The 17,358-nt window shown below is 38.1% G+C and overlaps 1 protein-coding gene across 3 annotated transcripts; it reads right to left on the bottom strand.

Moving 5' to 3' along the window:
- Positions 1-6,305: 6,305 nt before the first annotated feature.
- LOC124304675 (CD109 antigen) lies at positions 6,306-17,074 on the bottom strand. 3 transcript variants are annotated; one of them, XM_046763192.1, is made up of 7 exons: positions 16,602-17,074; positions 14,398-14,577; positions 14,232-14,300; positions 8,970-13,005; positions 8,621-8,814; positions 8,180-8,460; positions 6,306-8,095 (listed from the first exon to the last, which is right to left on the bottom strand). In XM_046763192.1, exons 2-7 carry the CDS (start codon positions 14,571-14,573, stop codon positions 7,878-7,880), a joined length of 4,974 nt encoding a protein of 1,657 aa, XP_046619148.1. In that variant the 5' UTR covers positions 14,574-14,577; positions 16,602-17,074; the 3' UTR covers positions 6,306-7,877. The 3 variants fall into 3 exon arrangements, with proteins under 3 accessions (XP_046619148.1, XP_046619147.1, XP_046619149.1); XM_046763191.1 differs by having other exon boundaries at positions 16,624-17,073; XM_046763193.1 differs by lacking the exon at positions 14,232-14,300 and having other exon boundaries at positions 16,624-17,071.
- Between the last annotated feature and the right edge of the window lie 284 nt (positions 17,075-17,358).

The raw sequence follows: 17,358 nt of genomic DNA, 5'->3' as shown, positions 1-17,358 counted from the left end.
CTTTCTGGCACTATTCCGACGTGATTTTGCGTGAGAAATCGATTGGGCGCAGTCCCAATATGCTGCGATCAACGCATCAAAAGTTACAGCCGAAAAACGAGAACCTGAGTTTTCGACATTTTTCAGCAGGTGCTTTTTCCTTTGTAACTTCCTTCCTGTTGATTCCACGCTCTTTTCGCTGCATTTTCCGAGTTCCCGGGGGTCCAATTGGTCAGGAAAGGGTCATACAAATCAATTCTAAGACGAAAGATTTTTTGGTCAAAAAAAAAGGAAGGTTAACCCCTTTGTATTTTTGGCGAAAATTTTCGCGAATTTGAAAAGTGCTTGAATAAATTCTTTCTGGCACTATTCCGACGTAATTTTGCGTGAGAAATCGATTGGGCGCAGTCCCAATACGCTGCGATCAACGCATCAAAAGTTACAGCCAAAAAACGTGAACCTGTGTTTTCGACATTTTTCAGCAGGTGATTTTTCGCTTGCCCTATCTCTCCCGTTGGTTGCACGCTCTTTTCGCTGCGTTTTCTGAGTTCCTGAGGGTCTAATTGGTCGGGTAAGGGTCATACAAATCAATTCTAAGACGAAAGATTTTTCGGTTAAAAAAAAAGGAAGGTTAACCCCTTTGTATTTTTGGCGAAAATTTTCGAGAATTTGAAAAGTGCTTGAATAAATTCTTTCTGGCACTATTCCGACGTAATTTTGCGTGAGGAATCGATTGGGCGCAGTGCCAATACGCTGCGATCAACGTATCAAAAGTTAGAGCCGAAAAACGTGAACCTGTGTTTTCGACATTTTTCAGCAGGTGATTTTTCGCTCGCCCTATTTCTCCCGTTGGTCACACGCTCTCTTCGCTGCGTTTTCTGAGTTCCTGAGGGTCTAATTAGTCGGGTAAGGGTCATACAAATCAATTCTAAGACGAAAGATTTTTTGGCCAAAAAAAAAAGGAAGGTTAACCCCTTTGCATTTTTGGCGAAAATTTTCGCGATTTTGAAAAGTGCCGGAATAAATTCTTTCATGCACTATTCCGACGTAATTTCGCAAGAGAAATCGATTGGGCGCAGTCCCAGTGCGCTGCGAGCAACGCATCAAAAGTTACAGCCAAAAAACGAGAACCTGAGTTTTCGACATTTTTCAGCAGGTGCTTTTTCCTTCGTAACTTCTTTCCTTTTGATTCCACGCTCTTTTCGCTGCATTTTCCGAGTTCCCGGGGGTCCAATTGGTCAGGAAAGGGTCATACAAATCAATTCTAAGACGAAAGATTTTTTGGTCAAAAAAAAAGGAAGGTTAACCCCTTTGTATTTTTGGCGAAAATTTTCGCGAATTTGAAAAGTGCTTGAATAAATTCTTTCTGGCACTATTCCGACGTAATTTTGCGTGAGGAATCGATTGGGCGCAGTGCCAATACGCTGCGATCAACGTATCAAAAGTTAGAGCCGAAAAACGTGAACCTGTGTTTTCGACATTTTTCAGCAGGTGATTTTTCGCTCGCCCTATTTCTCCCGTTGGTCACACGCTCTCTTCGCTGCGTTTTCTGAGTTCCTGAGGGTCTAATTAGTCGGGTAAGGGTCATACAAATCAATTCTAAGACGAAAGATTTTTTGGCCAAAAAAAAAAGGAAGGTTAACCCCTTTGCATTTTTGGCGAAAATTTTCGCGATTTTGAAAAGTGCCGGAATAAATTCTTTCATGCACTATTCCGACGTAATTTCGCAAGAGAAATCGATTGGGCGCAGTCCCAGTGCGCTGCGAGCAACGCATCAAAAGTTACAGCCAAAAAACGAGAACCTGAGTTTTCGACATTTTTCAGCAGGTGCTTTTTCCTTCGTAACTTCTTTCCTTTTGATTCCACGCTCTTTTCGCTGCATTTTCCGAGTTCCCGGGGGTCCAATTGGTCAGGAAAGGGTCATACAAATCAATTCTAAGACGAAAGATTTTTTGGTCAAAAAAAAAGGAAGGTTAACCCCTTTGTATTTTTGGCGAAAATTTTCGCGAATTTGAAAAGTGCTTGAATAAATTCTTTCTGGCACTATTCCGACGTAATTTTGCGTGAGGAATCGATTGGGCGCAGTGCCAATACGCTGCGATCAACGTATCAAAAGTTAGAGCCGAAAAACGTGAACCTGTGTTTTCGACATTTTTCAGCAGGTGATTTTTCGCTCGCCCTATTTCTCCCGTTGGTCACACGCTCTCTTCGCTGCGTTTTCTGAGTTCCTGAGGGTCTAATTAGTCGGGTAAGGGTCATACAAATCAATTCTAAGACGAAAGATTTTTTGGTCAAAAAAAAAGGAAGGTTAACCCCTTTGTATTTTTGGCGAAAATTTTCGCGAATTTGAAAAGTGCTTGAATAAATTCTTTCTGGCACTATTCCGACGTAATTTTGCGTGAGGAATCGATTGGGCGCAGTCCCAATACGCTGCGATCAACGCATCAAAAGTTACAGCCGAAAAACGAGAACCTGAGTTTTCGACATTTTTCAGCAGGTGCTTTTTCCTTTGTAACTTCCTTCCTGTTGATTCCACGCTCTTTTCGCTGCATTTTCCGAGTTCCCGGGGGTCCAATTGGTGAGGAAAGGGTCATACAAATCAATTCTAAGACGAAAGATTTTTTGGTCAAAAAAAAAGGAAGGTTAACCCCTTTGTATTTTTGGCGAAAATTTTCGCGAATTTGAAAAGTGCTTGAATAAATTCTTTCTGGCACTATTCCGACGTGATTTTGCGAGAGAAATCGATTGGGCGCAGTCCCAATACGCTGCGATCAACGCATCAAAAGTTACAGCCAAAAAACGTGAACCTGTGTTTTCGACATTTTTCAGCAGGTGATTTTTCGCTTGCCCTATCTCTCCCGTTGGTTGCACGCTCTTTTCGCTGCGTTTTCTGAGTTCCTGAGGGTCTAATTGGTCGGGTAAGGGTCATACAAATCAATTCTAAGACGAAAGATTTTTCGGTTAAAAAAAAAGGAAGGTTAACCCCTTTGTATTTTTGGCGAAAATTTTCGAGAGTTTGAAAAGTGCTTGAATAAATTCTTTCTGGCACTATTCCGACGTGATTTTGCGAGAGAAATCGATTGGGCGCAGTCCCAATACGCTGCGATCAACGCATCAAAAGTTACAGCCAAAAAACGTGAACCTGTGTTTTCGACATTTTTCAGCAGGTGATTTTTCGCTTGCCCTATCTCTCCCGTTGGTTGCACGCTCTTTTCGCTGCGTTTTCTGAGTTCCTGAGGGTCTAATTGGTCGGGTAAGGGTCATACAAATCAATTCTAAGACGAAAGATTTTCCGGTTAAAAAAAAAGGAAGGTTAACCCCTTTGTATTTTTGGCGAAAATTTTCGAGAATTTGAAAAGTGCTTGAATAAATTCTTTCTGGCACTATTCCGACGTAATTTTGCGTGAGGAATCGATTGGGCGCAGTGCCAATACGCTGCGATCAACGTATCAAAAGTTAGAGCCGAAAAACGTGAACCTGTGTTTTCGACATTTTTCAGCAGGTGATTTTTCGCTCGCCCTATTTCTCCCGTTGGTCACACGCTCTCTTCGCTGCGTTTTCTGAGTTCCTGAGGGTCTAATTAGTCGGGTAAGGGTCATACAAATCAATTCTAAGACGAAAGATTTTTTGGTCAAAAAAAAAAGGAAGGTTAACCCCTTTGCATTTTTGGCGAAAATTTTCGCGATTTTGAAAAGTGCCGGAATAAATTCTTTCATGCACTATTCCGACGTAATTTCGCAAGAGAAATCGATTGGGCGCAGTCCCAGTGCGCTGCGAGCAACGCATCAAAAGTTACAGCCAAAAAACGAGAACCTGAGTTTTCGACATTTTTCAGCAGGTGCTTTTTCCTTCGTAACTTCTTTCCTTTTGATTCCACGCTCTTTTCGCTGCATTTTCCGAGTTCCCGGGGGTCCAATTGGTCAGGAAAGGGTCATACAAATCAATTCTAAGACGAAAGATTTTTTGGTCAAAAAAAAAGGAAGGTTAACCCCTTTGTATTTTTGGCGAAAATTTTCGCGAATTTGAAAAGTGCTTGAATAAATTCTTTCTGGCACTATTCCGACGTAATTTTGCGTGAGGAATCGATTGGGCGCAGTCCCAATACGCTGCGATCAACGCATCAAAAGTTACAGCCGAAAAACGAGAACCTGAGTTTTCGACATTTTTCAGCAGGTGCTTTTTCCTTTGTAACTTCCTTCCTGTTGATTCCACGCTCTTTTCGCTGTATTTTCCGAGTTCCCGGGGGTCCAATTGGTGAGGAAAGGGTCATACAAATCAATTCTAAGACGAAAGATTTTTTGGTCAAAAAAAAAGGAAGGTTAACCCCTTTGTATTTTTGGCGAAAATTTTCGCGAATTTGAAAAGTGCTTGAATAAATTCTTTCTGGCACTATTCCGACGTGATTTTGCGAGAGAAATCGATTGGGCGCAGTCCCAATACGCTGCGATCAACGCATCAAAAGTTACAGCCAAAAAACGTGAACCTGTGTTTTCGACATTTTTCAGCAGGTGATTTTTCGCTTGCCCTATCTCTCCCGTTGGTTGCACGCTCTTTTCGCTGCGTTTTCTGAGTTCCTGAGGGTCTAATTGGTCGGGTAAGGGTCATACAAATCAATTCTAAGACGAAAGATTTTTCGGTTAAAAAAAAAGGAAGGTTAACCCCTTTGTATTTTTGGCGAAAATTTTCGAGAATTTGAAAAGTGCTTGAATAAATTCTTTCTGGCACTATTCCGACGTGATTTTGCGTGAGGAATCGATTGGGCGCAGTGCCAATACGCTGCGATCAACGTATCAAAAGTTAGAGCCGAAAAACGTGAACCTGTGTTTTCGACATTTTTCAGCAGGTGATTTTTCGCTCGCCCTATTTCTCCCGTTGGTCACACGCTCTCTTCGCTGCGTTTTCTGAGTTCCTGAGGGTCTAATTAGTCGGGTAAGGGTCATACAAATCAATTCTAAGACGAAAGATTTTTTGGTCAAAAAAAAAAGGAAGGTTAACCCCCTTTGCATTTTTGGCGAAAATTTTCGCGATTTTGAAAAGTGCCGGAATAAATTCTTTCATGCACTATTCCGACGTAATTTCGCAAGAGAAATCGATTGGGCGCAGTCCCAGTGCGCTGCGAGCAACGCATCAAAAGTTACAGCCAAAAAACGAGAACCTGAGTTTTCGACATTTTTCAGCAGGTGCTTTTTCCTTCGTAACTTCTTTCCTTTTGATTCCACGCTCTTTTCGCTGCGTTTTCCGAGTTCCGGGGGGTCCAATTGGTCAGGAAAGGGTCATACAAATCGAATCTGAGACCAAAAATTTCCGGTCGAAAAATGGAGAAAAAGTAAGGCTAACCCCTTTGCATTTTTGGCGAAAATTTCCATTTGGTCCCATCCTAATTTTTTTTGGAACTATAACACCTTCAATGAACCTGGTAGTATATGTCAATTGGTATGATTGTACGTATCGTAAGTAACGACACGTATATGAGTAATTCCACGTCAAGCGGGACATCTTTCTGACCGCATATGCTTGGAAGTGATCGTAATTTTTTTTACACATGCTCTGATCAAAATGTATGAATCGAACAGTTCTTTTTTTTTTAACTTTAATGGTTCAAAAGTTACAAGGGGTTGAATTTTCGAAAAAACGGCAAAAAATCGAAATCATGCTCTCCTTTTTAATGTCAATATGTCTGGTTGCCTTTGTCGTATAAATTGCAGCAAAACCTCATTTCAAAGCTTTCGAACCGTACTTTCGTCTTGTCTATTTCAAATTCATGGAATCAATGATTTTCCATTCATTATAAACAATTATATTATTTAACCGTGATTTTCAAGATGATAATCCCCTTTGAAAATCTTGAAAAAACACGAGCGTGTTCCTTGATTCATTGTCTCAAAAACTTGAGACTTTGAAAGTGGAACTTTGATGAAAACTATATTTAAAAAACGATTCATTCATGCGGGAGGTCGCGTGCTGGCATGGCCAGAGGCAGGGGCGAAGCAGACAACAAACAGTAAAAAAGTCAGGTAACAAACTGTGTGTTAATTTTGCTTTTTATACGATTGGTATGCAATTCCAAAATTCGGAATACATTGCCAGAAATTTTTATTTGTCAAAAATCCGTCCCACTTGACGTAGAATGACTCGTACTCGTGTTTACATGCCATTGTGTATACCACTAGGCATCTCGAAAATAAAGTCAGTACATTCTTGACCATCACGAGAGTATACAGTTCTTAAAACTCATACCATCCAAACAGTTTTTAACCTTTCTTTGATTTACTGACTGCGAATTTCATATTCGTATGAGGTAGAATTAAATGAATATTTTCGATTGATATTTTTTGACTGCATTTATTTATATAAATGTTATAAAACTTGTATTCATTTCCAACGTAGATATGGAAAACTAATATAAATTCCAGGTGTAGAGATATACTGTGCGTTGTCATTTATTTTAGGTACTTATTTTTCACTCTGTATGTGTAAGTTATTCAAAGTATATTATAGGTATCAAATAAAGTTACACAAAAATCGTGTAGTTAAAAAATAAAATAATATTTGTTAAAATATTAATTACACGTGAGTGAAAAAATTATTCTACATGGACGGCTTTATGAGACTCATTTGTTTTGCTGCTTTTGACAAAAATCTTCTCGAAATAATAAAATATTGCAATATGAATTTTAGTCTCGTTATTAAAAAAAAAAGAACACGTGGCATTATGCCTAACGTTTTCATAAATTCTTTAAAAAAATAATGTTAGTATGCTTATGTCACATAAAAGTATGCAGATGCAAATGATTGTTACATATTAATGTCACAAAATAAATTATATGTAGCATGAAGACTTTTTCCCAAAAGCAGCGTTATCTTAAATTACACAACTAGTTTACAAGTTAATTTAATAATTCAAATTTGGACTGAATGATGTTAAGTAAAAGATTCAGGTGCAAAGTCAGTTTTTGATGAGTGTGAATCAATCAAATAAATATCCACTTTACTAAAGAGAATACAAAACGGAGGTAAGTTTTGTAATCCAACCGTTTGTGAAACTTTGCTGCCAATTACATTATATAATTTCGGAATGTTTTTATAGCTCATTGTATGTATTCAGTTTAATATTATTGAAAATAAATGCATTCCTCCGTTCATAAAAGTTCGTCTACTCTTGTAAGACTACTTTGAAGCCCACACATTGATCAATCGACAATTATACCCAATTCTCAGATATTGAAAATAAGCATTGAATGCCAAATAATCCAATTCTTAATATCTAAATAATTTATGTAAAATATCAAAAACTATGGACAGAGATTCCATAATGATCAAAACTGCACCCCAATCATTTTCCGTTAATGCCTGTGCTTACAGAGAATATTATCAGATGTTTTGATTCCAATCGTACTATATTGCATTATCGTAACTTGTAAAATGTACTATTTTACTGTCTTTCCTTCAAGTATTCTAAAGAAAAATAAGTCTTAAAGATGCTAACTTTTTACATAAAATTGGTATCATGCACATCAGAAAGTATATTCTTAAATTAGCGCAACTATTTAAAACTAACAGCTGTATTATTACTTGGTTTGTTCTTAATTTTCAAAAATATATATTATAATATATAACATATGTCTCTTAATAAGGCAACCTTGGTGAAACTACTAACAACATTTTACATACATTTTATAACTTTGAACTTGAAATTGAGAATCTGTAGGCACTTTAGTTTACATTATAAAGATCACGGTTTACATGATGTCGAAGTTTGATGTGAAACATTTATCTTACATGTAGTATCTCTTGTATCGATTATATTATTTTCTTCGAGATTCTCAAGTTGTCTAATTGATAGTGAGATTTTTAAATTGAATGTCTTTTGATCCTATCATTAAAATAAGCGCCTTGTTTCAATTATTGTGAAAATATTCTATGTTAAAGTGTTGCGTTCTGAAGTACCTCGTTACAGTAACGAACAATGAAAGTATGAGAACAAATCCAGTTGGAGTTGCTAGTAGCGTAGCTGCGTTATAAATGTGACAGTATGGACATTGCGAACTTCCACAGACCTCACAAATGTTAAGAATATACGTTGACAATGAATCGAATATAGTTTCATTGAAACGTTCTGAAAAAAAGAATATTCATACATAGAAATAAAAGAGTTGGCATTTGCGATAATCAAAATATATCAATTATTAGAAATACGTACCAGGAGCATAATAGTCGTAAACTCTAATTGGCAAATATCTGGACATATTGGCGACTGGAAACCATCTTTCAATTGTAAAGTTGACGCATGTTTCTTCCGTGTCTAAGTAGTCGAAGTAAAATAATACTTTTCTTTCTTGGAATCGGGCACGTTGCAAATTTCGAACCTGCCTAGATAAGATGTATCTATCCAAGTTCTGCTGTTGTATGATGTATCCTGTAGGAATGGTGACATCCAATACAGCCATTCCGGAACGTGTAGATTCATTCACGTTTATCCATCTATAGAAATGTTTGCAATATTAATTATTAATCATAACGTGCAAAGAATACTACATTGGAACATTTTTTTAGAATTAATTGATAAAATAACCACTGACAATTAGAATTGGTAAAAAAGAGTTACAGCTACAATAAATTAAAACTTTTTGGTTGTAATTACTTTTGACAACTGGTATAGGTGATATGAGACTGATTTCTTCCATGGAAATTGGCTCGTGTTATTAAGTCAAAGGCTCTGATGGGTGGTTGTGTTTGGAATTTCTTGATATCAACATTGTATTGAACAGACATTTGTAAAATGGCGTAACCAGCTCCTTTAGCTTGTACCTGAACTGTACCCCAAGCTTCTGGTATCTAGAAACACAAATTAATAAAAAATTAATGCGAATGCATTATACATCACTGGTGTGAAACTTTCATCGGTACAAGTAAAAACTTTACTTATAATTTAACAAGGACATTTTTTTTCAATAAGGTATGTATTTAAGAAGTGAGGTTGAAATCAATACCTCAACAGTTTGGAGTCTTGCCAAGTTTTTCGGGGTGACATACAACGTTTTAGTCTGGCCAGGTAAAGCAGTTGCTTCAATAGTGACAGTCAATTCACTAACGTCCCTAATTCTTTGTCTGACTGTATAGTCCATCAATGCCTTCATGGCCCAGGCAGTGTCTTGCGTCGACGCCCATCCACCGTCTGTCAATCTTTGTGCATTAAGCCATTTGACGATGGGTTCAGTCCAGACTTCCTGTCTAGCTACATGCACAAGAAGCGCATAGGCAGTTGTTTCGATATTTTCAGAATCGTAGGCATATGGAAGACGTGGCAATGAGAAAGGCTTTTGATTTTCTAATTTCTGTGGTGGTAGGGGGACAACTTCTCTACCCCAGTAAGTTAGACCATCCTCTCGCCTTGCCAAATTTGTTAAAATGTTAAAACCTTGTTCTGCAGACGAGGCTTTGGCTAGCAGCAATGCATATGCCACTATTGATACTTCGTAAGGCTTTCCACTTTGCTCAAGCAAGTCCAAATTTTGCTCAAGCCACTTCACTGCCTTTGCTGCTGCTAATGCTACTTGAGCTCCCAAGCCCCCCTTCAAATCCTTCACCGTTTCCAGAGTAATCAGAACATGTGCAGTAAGTGATATGTTTCTGTGTTTAATTGGATTATCTTCATAATTTAATGAACTGTTCATTTTTCTGTCTGGTAGCCACGTTATTTCGTAAAATGAACCTTCCCATGTCTGATGTTGCAAGATCCAAGCAACTGCATCGGAAATTACATTTGGATCAATGTACAGATAGTTTTCCCATTCATAAAATCTAGCTTCTTGGAAAACTCTGGCACAATATGCAGTCAACCAGACACTGGATGCTGAATTATTCCAATCACTGCGAAACAGACTGAAAGATCCATCAGGCATCATGAAAGACAATTGTCTTTGATATCCTATATTCATGTAATAGAAACTGTCCTTTTCCTGAGTAATGTTGCGTTGATTTATCAACCTCATATAGAGAGTGGTGTACATATTGGCAGCAAAACTGAACATATTTTGCTCGGCTGCATCCATTGGCAAACCCAGTAAACTTGTAGCATTTACTGGCATTGTGGGGAAAATGGGACCGACAACATCACCAACGATACTAATTGTTGCTTTGTTTGAACCATATATGTAGTAACGATTTTCTTCGTACGGTATAATAGGTGTTTCTGTGATGTTTACATGCATGTACTGGAATACATAAGCTCGATTACTCAAATCAAGTAGAATTGACTGATGTCTGTGCTGAGGTAAGCCATCAGCCTCGACATGCAACGTCCGTGTAACTTGATCTCTGCCGATTAACGTTGTTGCATAAATGTGAACTTTGATGTCCCCTAATCTTGTAGGTACTATAGGCAAGTATACGACAGTAGCATCTTGCGCATGTATCCAAATGAAAAATTGATGTTCGCCAAAAGATGTTCTTGGGCTATAAGATTGCACTATCCCGTTTGCTTCAACATGGACAAATTTGTAATCTTTTGAATCCGACAAAACTACTGTCGCCTCTATGTTCATCTTCATGTAGTTGAATACAGACACTCGTATTCCGACCTGTTCACCTTGCCGACTATGAGTTGGCATTTCAACATTGATGTAGAATGGCAACATACCAATGTACTCTATAGCTTTAGGCAACATTCCAAACCCTATAGTGGGACTCATACTAAAAGCTGTTACCATCCAATGCACAGGTCTCTTAGGCACATCGATATTAAATATCTGTCTTCCGTGAGGTCCAATGTTAATGTCTTTCCACAACCAAACGTTTTCATATTGTCGTTGCAATCTGTTAAATCTTGATTTTCTGAAGTTGGCTAAATCTGTAGCATTTCCAAGTATGCACAGTACTTCGTCTGTTCCGTCGTCACAATCAAATACCCCATCACATTTTTTGTCCAGCCTGTAACACTTACCACTTAAGCATTCTCCGAATCCTTGAGTTCTGTTGCAATAATCCAATCTTCTATAAATTTGAGCATCCGTGAAAACTGCCAAGCCTACGTACTCAAATGTTCTATTGACATCAACACCATACGTAGATGAGGGGAAGTATACTAGCTCGTCTGGATCTCCTCCATGAGAAAGCCAAGAATGAGAATGTGTACCATTCGTTTCTTCACCAAAATGTGACATTTTTGTTATGACGTTAGCATAAGTCAACTCGTTGCCAGCTTGCATAGTATAGAAAGCCCTGTCGATTCCAGATAAGCCTACATATGCTCCAGGCTCTCCATAAATTGCGATCTCAACATTTTCACCCGTTCTTGCTTTTTTGTCATTTATAAATAGTGTGAAGTTATTTCTCGATATACCATTCACAGGGAAAGTCAACGAGTCTGCTATAACTTCGCCATAACGTCCCACATGATAAACAATAGCTGTAGCTACTGGAGCCATTTCCGGACTCAATGGTATTGAGAAAGTTCTGATATTATCTTGCATGGTCTCTTGCTGGTGTAGTAGGATGGATCCTTTCGACATTATAATATAGTTAAAATCGTCGATGTAATAGTTAGTCTGAACATGAAAAATGATATATTCCCCAACTTTGGCATTTGCTGTTGACGTAGAAACTTTGATTTGCTTGTGATTTGGAGATTCATGAGTAATCAGTAGTAGTTCACTCTGCGCTCTATTGCCTTCACCATCTGTTAAATAAGCGTATATTCTCATAGAAGTTACATCGTTCAGTACACGCTGCGCTTGTTGCGGGTTATCGTCAAGCCCCAATTGAGACTTGAGATCAATTTTCATATACCAAATCGCATCACTGTCTGGAACAAGTCGCAAGTATTGAGTATCGAGTGACCGTCGACCTCCACCACGCATTTCAACATCAGCTCTCATCTCCATTCTCGCATTTCTTAACTGCGATTCCCTTAAAGGAGAGTCGTCGTGGAATGATGCAACTATGTTCAAGGAGAAGGGCATCTGTGGTTTGAAAATTTGTGGTGAACCTCCAAAGAAGTGAATTTTTATGCTAGAGTTGTATATCCTTGCTGTAGAATATCCTGTAATTATTTCTTCCAAAAATCTTTCTCCCACAGTTGCAGTAACCATTACCTCCATTCTGTCCAAAGAAGGTGCAAATTGAAGTAGTTCTCTCATTGGATACCTGAAGGCGTATGTACCGTTAAAAAATCTCAATACTGGTTGTCTTTCTTGAAATTCAGTCGGTTTATTAAACCAAGCCGGATAATATTCGTCGAAGTTGAAATATTTGTCAGTGATTTCATTCTGAGCGGAAGTGCTATGGATTCTATCGATAGGGCGAAAACTTGCTCTAATAGTAAGATTTCCTCTGACCGGAGCTCCAGACGTATAATTCGCCTGAACTATACCATGAATGTACGGATCGTTGTCAAAGAAAAATGCAGGCATCGTCACGTTCACTTCAAAACGGGTTTGATAGTATTCTTCAACGGAAAATGTCTTTTCTTCTATTTGGCCTTGTGCTGTAATCTGAATTTTCCATTCGCCAAACACAGGTTGGTCCGAAAGTTGATAAGTTAGGGAAACAGTCCCTAAATTACTTTGTCGACTTAACCACCTTCTCATTACCCTTCCTCTTGGATCCAGCATGTAAACATCGACGGGATCATTGAAAGTTTTCAATTCCGTATTGATGGGAATCGTTCTGAACCTAACGGTTTGTCCCTGCATGTAAACTGGCTTATCTAGTTGAATGAAAATCGTCATGGATCTTTGATTAAACATCAATTTCGTTTCATTTAAAAATGCTTGGCCGCCGGTCAATGAATTGTACATTCCCTCAATCCTGAGTCTATAATCTCCAGTAATTGACGTAGATGGCATTCGCATCATCAATGTTTCTGGTATGCCTGGTTTCACTTCTTCATGAGCAGCAGCTATCTCGATACCGTTCCATTGGATAGAAGATCGAACAGTCAAAGGCAATGGACTCTGAAGTACATTGACGGCAACTCGATATGTTTGGCCAGGTCGCACCAAACGAGAGGCTACCACAAAGTATGTCCTGTTAAAATAAAATACGTTTTTCTATTTATTTGTAATTTTGGATAGTTTCAAAAGCATACCACATTTTGTACACATAGTATTTATTAGTTCAACTCGGGATGCAAGCATATAAATTACATTATATATACAGGGTGTCCCTAAATTGCCTCCCACGGACTAGCCAGCATAATACCTCGTTAAAATCCAACCGAGAATTTCTTTTCCGGAAGATCGTCCGATGCATAGTTTTTGAATTATAAGCGATAGCACTAGGCCAATCAGAGTGCACCATTTCATCTAGATTTGCCGCCACGGAAATTGCTGTTTTGTTCGACTGGGTGAATTATTATTATTCGTTTACGAATTAAATATCGGCACCTCCCCTCTCTCGCTGCTGTATCCCTTATTCTTGAGGATGCGCTTCTGTTTACACACACAAGTGTGCGCCCATGGATGTGCGGCCGGCAGCGTGTGCCGCGGCAACAATACCGAGGTCAGCGCTCGAGAAGGGGTACAACAGGGAGAGAGGGGAGGTGCCGATATTTAATTCGTAAACGAATAATAATAATTCACCCAGACGAACAAAACAGCAATTTCCGTGGCGGCAAATCTAGATGAAATGGTGCACTCTGATTGGCCTAGCGCTATCGCTTATAATTCAAAAACTATGCGTCGGACGAGCTTCCGGAAAAAAAATTCTCGGTTGGATTTTAACGAGGTATCATGCTGGCTAGTCCGTGGGAGGCAATTTAGGGACACCCTGTATATATATATGTGCAACATAAAACATGTAGCATAATCAGCATTGCAAAATAAAGGTGTCATCTCAGGCAATTTCATAATTTAGAATAGAATATAACCTTCGTTGGTGAGGATTATATATCGTCATGTAGAAGTAAAACAATTGTAGATCTTGATTGTTACAAATTTTATTCAGTTACCGTATTGAAAGAAGTATGGTAGTAGGATTGAATAAAATTTTTAAAAAGTTAATCCATACACTAGAAGTTTTAGCACTAGTTCACAGTGCAAGTGCCAGTTTTTGCCAACATAATTTCATGAACTTGGACAATCATTGTCTTTTTGTAATTCATAATGTGCAGTCTTAAGTCTAAAATTGTGCAGCAACACGAATCATTAGTATATTATATAACTTGATCACGACAAGCAATAATTCGGCAAGCAGCATCACAAATACTACGCCCCAAAAGCATCAACACATTTTCACACATTTTCCATGCTTACATAGGCTGTGGTATCCAACCTTTGTATGCCCAATATGCGTCAGAATATTTAGTATTGTAAATGTCTATCCTGTAAAATAAATTTTAGCATGCTACTTCAATCACCTAGTCTACAGCGAGGAATCATGCAGTATCATTCATTCCAAATGTAAAAGAACATAACTTACGCTTCTTTAATAATCACATTATCATTTTGACCACCATTTCTAGTTCCATATGCAAGATTAGAATCTCTTTCCTGATTTTCATTATATCGATTGTAATAAGGACGAGTTGGATCCACATTTTCCGGGGTCTGGCCGTACGTGTTGGCCAAACATATCGCCAATGTTAGCCACCACATTTTGCTGTGTAGAAAAAAAAAAAAGGGATGGCATTAATAGATGGTTCATTTCCAAACTTTTCTGATCAAGTTCAAGCTAATAGCCAAAGTTATCAGCCAAACTTGGTGATTATAATTGAAACAAAGTAGTGGAATCCAGTGATCAAAATTTAATCTCTTATCTTAAATTCTAAATATTTTTATAGAATTACAGGCATATAAACTACACTATCCAAATTGAAAGCAGTTGACTTTGGCTGCTTGCTTTGACTCAATATTTTCTAAGGAATAACAGAAGTGCAATGAATATCTGAAAATTTATCATGGAAAATTCAAGATGATTGCAATAATGCATAAAGGAATTTTTGATTTTTATAAATGAACACTACACCAATTGTTGAGGCTAAGGCATATCTGACTCCATATTTCTATGTTTCATTTTCATTCATTAGCATTGGTAAAAGAGCAGTCTTTCATAAATGTGTAATCTTTACAACATATCACATATAGTTTCAGATACCTACACATGCCTGCACTCGTGTAGAGCTGAACGAAGTCTAGGTAACCGTAAAAGTCAATAAATGAATATAAAAGTAGTGCTGAATTTGAAATAAGAAATGTTTCAGCAGCAGCTATTTGCTGCAATGTTACAGTTTATTATTATTGAATTGTGACATCATCTTAGGCTATTGAAAGCCTGTTTTGTGTGGGCAAACATGCTTTACGAATGTATGTCAGAAGACAAATTATTGTTACTTGAAATGGACAGAAAAAAAGGTGCTTACATCCAGACTAAAACATCATAAATATTTCAGCGAATGAGACAATATTCTATTTACATATAATATTACATCATGAATAAGGCACGAGCGCTGTTTCGTATAAGACACATCCAATAATGGTAAGTTTATTGAATATTAATAAAACTATCGCATTTGATTTGCTAACAACACCTTTGTAATTTTAGTATTAGTATTTTAGATTTTGAATTTTAAGCAGAAACCGAATCGGTCATAAATACGTGTAAAATAGTGACCAAGATGTTTTAAGTAAAGTGAAATGGTCATTATGATTTTTGAACCAATGATTTTCTCATTATTTATGCGAATAGATATACGTACGCCCTATGATTCATGAATACAAAGCAAACTAAATGACCAAGGGATTTAAAGGAAAAGTAAATACGATAGCCAGTATGCTGCAGCTTGGCCACCTAAGAAATGAAGCATAATGAAACAAGCAAGGGGATTTATGTGTGTACCACCCACACATTTTTATGGTGATGACCCTATGACCTGTATTCAATTAGGAAGATATGTGTACTCTGAAAGCTTAGGAAGAAAAATGAAATGTCAAAATTACATTTTCATTCGCTTCGTTACGTATAAAAAAATAAGTGTACGAAATGAACAAACGATGGTACGGATGGATTTAGAGTCTGGAAACGCATTTTTCTAACAATAGAGTTGTGATCTGATACACATGCACGCTAGTTCATAAATCGCGGGCGGTTCTCGTGTATTCAGTGGGTGAAAATTTAATAGTTATGTAGCTAATAATAAAAAGGAACAATCTGAGCAGCCCAAAAAACTTAGTCAAACTGTAAATGAGTAGTAAAAACGGTTAAAATTATCAAAATGGCGATAACCTTACCTACACTGATATTTTACATACGTAAATGGGAAAGTTAATAGAAATAAATAAGGAAATGATTATTAAATAGTTATTGGGTCACAAACGGTGGTGCCCTGTAACGTGGGTCATGGATAATGAGCTAATGACCGAAGCGTTTCAACCGAATCAAATAAAACACACGCCGTCACGCCCCTACTTTTATTTCCTAACATAATAAACCGTCCGATTATGGCATAAGATAACGCACGCTTCAATCTTGAACCGATAAGATAGTTTTTATTAGAAAATTGAAGTTTTAACTCAGGTAAGCTGATCGCTTAATGAATACAAGACACGTTTGTGAAACTGCCTGTATCGGATTAGTCAGTATATGAGTGTCGTGGCGAGAGGGTTTGTTGGTCAACGCCCAAATACCTGAGGAACGAACGGTGCTCACCTGCCGATTACTGGCATGCCGTATCAATGGGATAATCGATTAAATCCACATGTTATATCCTGGATAATTCGAATAACACTTTTCACACGGAGTTAATAACTCTGTTTAGCAAGGATAATTTTGAGTTTTACTACAAACTAATCACAACACCAGCATTCATGCTCCCAATGTGCCGAACCCAGCTCCTACTTCTCACTCTTGACTTTTGCCACAAACACGACGCCACCCCCACCACACTAGACTTGGAACACTTGTTACCCAGGGCCGTAGTTTGAGGGATCAAAAAATCTCGCCAGAGCCATAATTACATACCATGTGCACTTATTAGCATGGTATTCTTATACTTGTGGTATTCAACTCACACCCGTATTCACAGTCCTTCCTTGAGGAACAAGGATTCCTTGTTCCTCATTTCACGTTTCATAGACCTTCCTCGACAGAACAAGGAGCCTTATTGCCCTCCTTCTTTCAAGGCAGGTCTCGAGCTTCCTTGAGGAAACCTTCGGCACTGCGATTGGCTGTTTCGTTTCGTGTGGCCAATGATTGCGCTTGCGCTTGGCATCTATGCACTTATGACCCGTATGACGCACGATCACAGCCAGTCCACAGGTTATACACTCTTGTTCTTTGAGTTTATACACTCTCATCAACCGACGCAACTTGACAATGAGAGCCAAGCGGTTTAAGTTAGATTTAAATATAGCCGAGTGGCGCTTCGATTAGCAGTTTTACCAC

The sequence above is a fragment of the Neodiprion virginianus genome, chromosome 5, assembly GCF_021901495.1.
Source record: "Neodiprion virginianus isolate iyNeoVirg1 chromosome 5, iyNeoVirg1.1, whole genome shotgun sequence".
NCBI classification, from domain to species: domain Eukaryota; kingdom Metazoa; phylum Arthropoda; class Insecta; order Hymenoptera; family Diprionidae; genus Neodiprion; species Neodiprion virginianus.
This window is presented reverse-complemented; position numbering and strand designations above follow the sequence as displayed.

Bases quoted from the DNA above. Each gene is read 5' to 3' on its own strand.
- LOC124304675 (XM_046763191.1), bottom strand. The intron at 13,006-14,231 runs GTAAGCATGGAA...TTATTTTAACAG, and splicing joins GGTTGGATACCACAGCCTAT to GACATACTTTGTGGTAGCCT. The intron at 8,815-8,969 runs GTATTGATTTCA...TTGTGTTTCTAG, and splicing joins CAAGACTCCAAACTGTTGAG to ATACCAGAAGCTTGGGGTAC.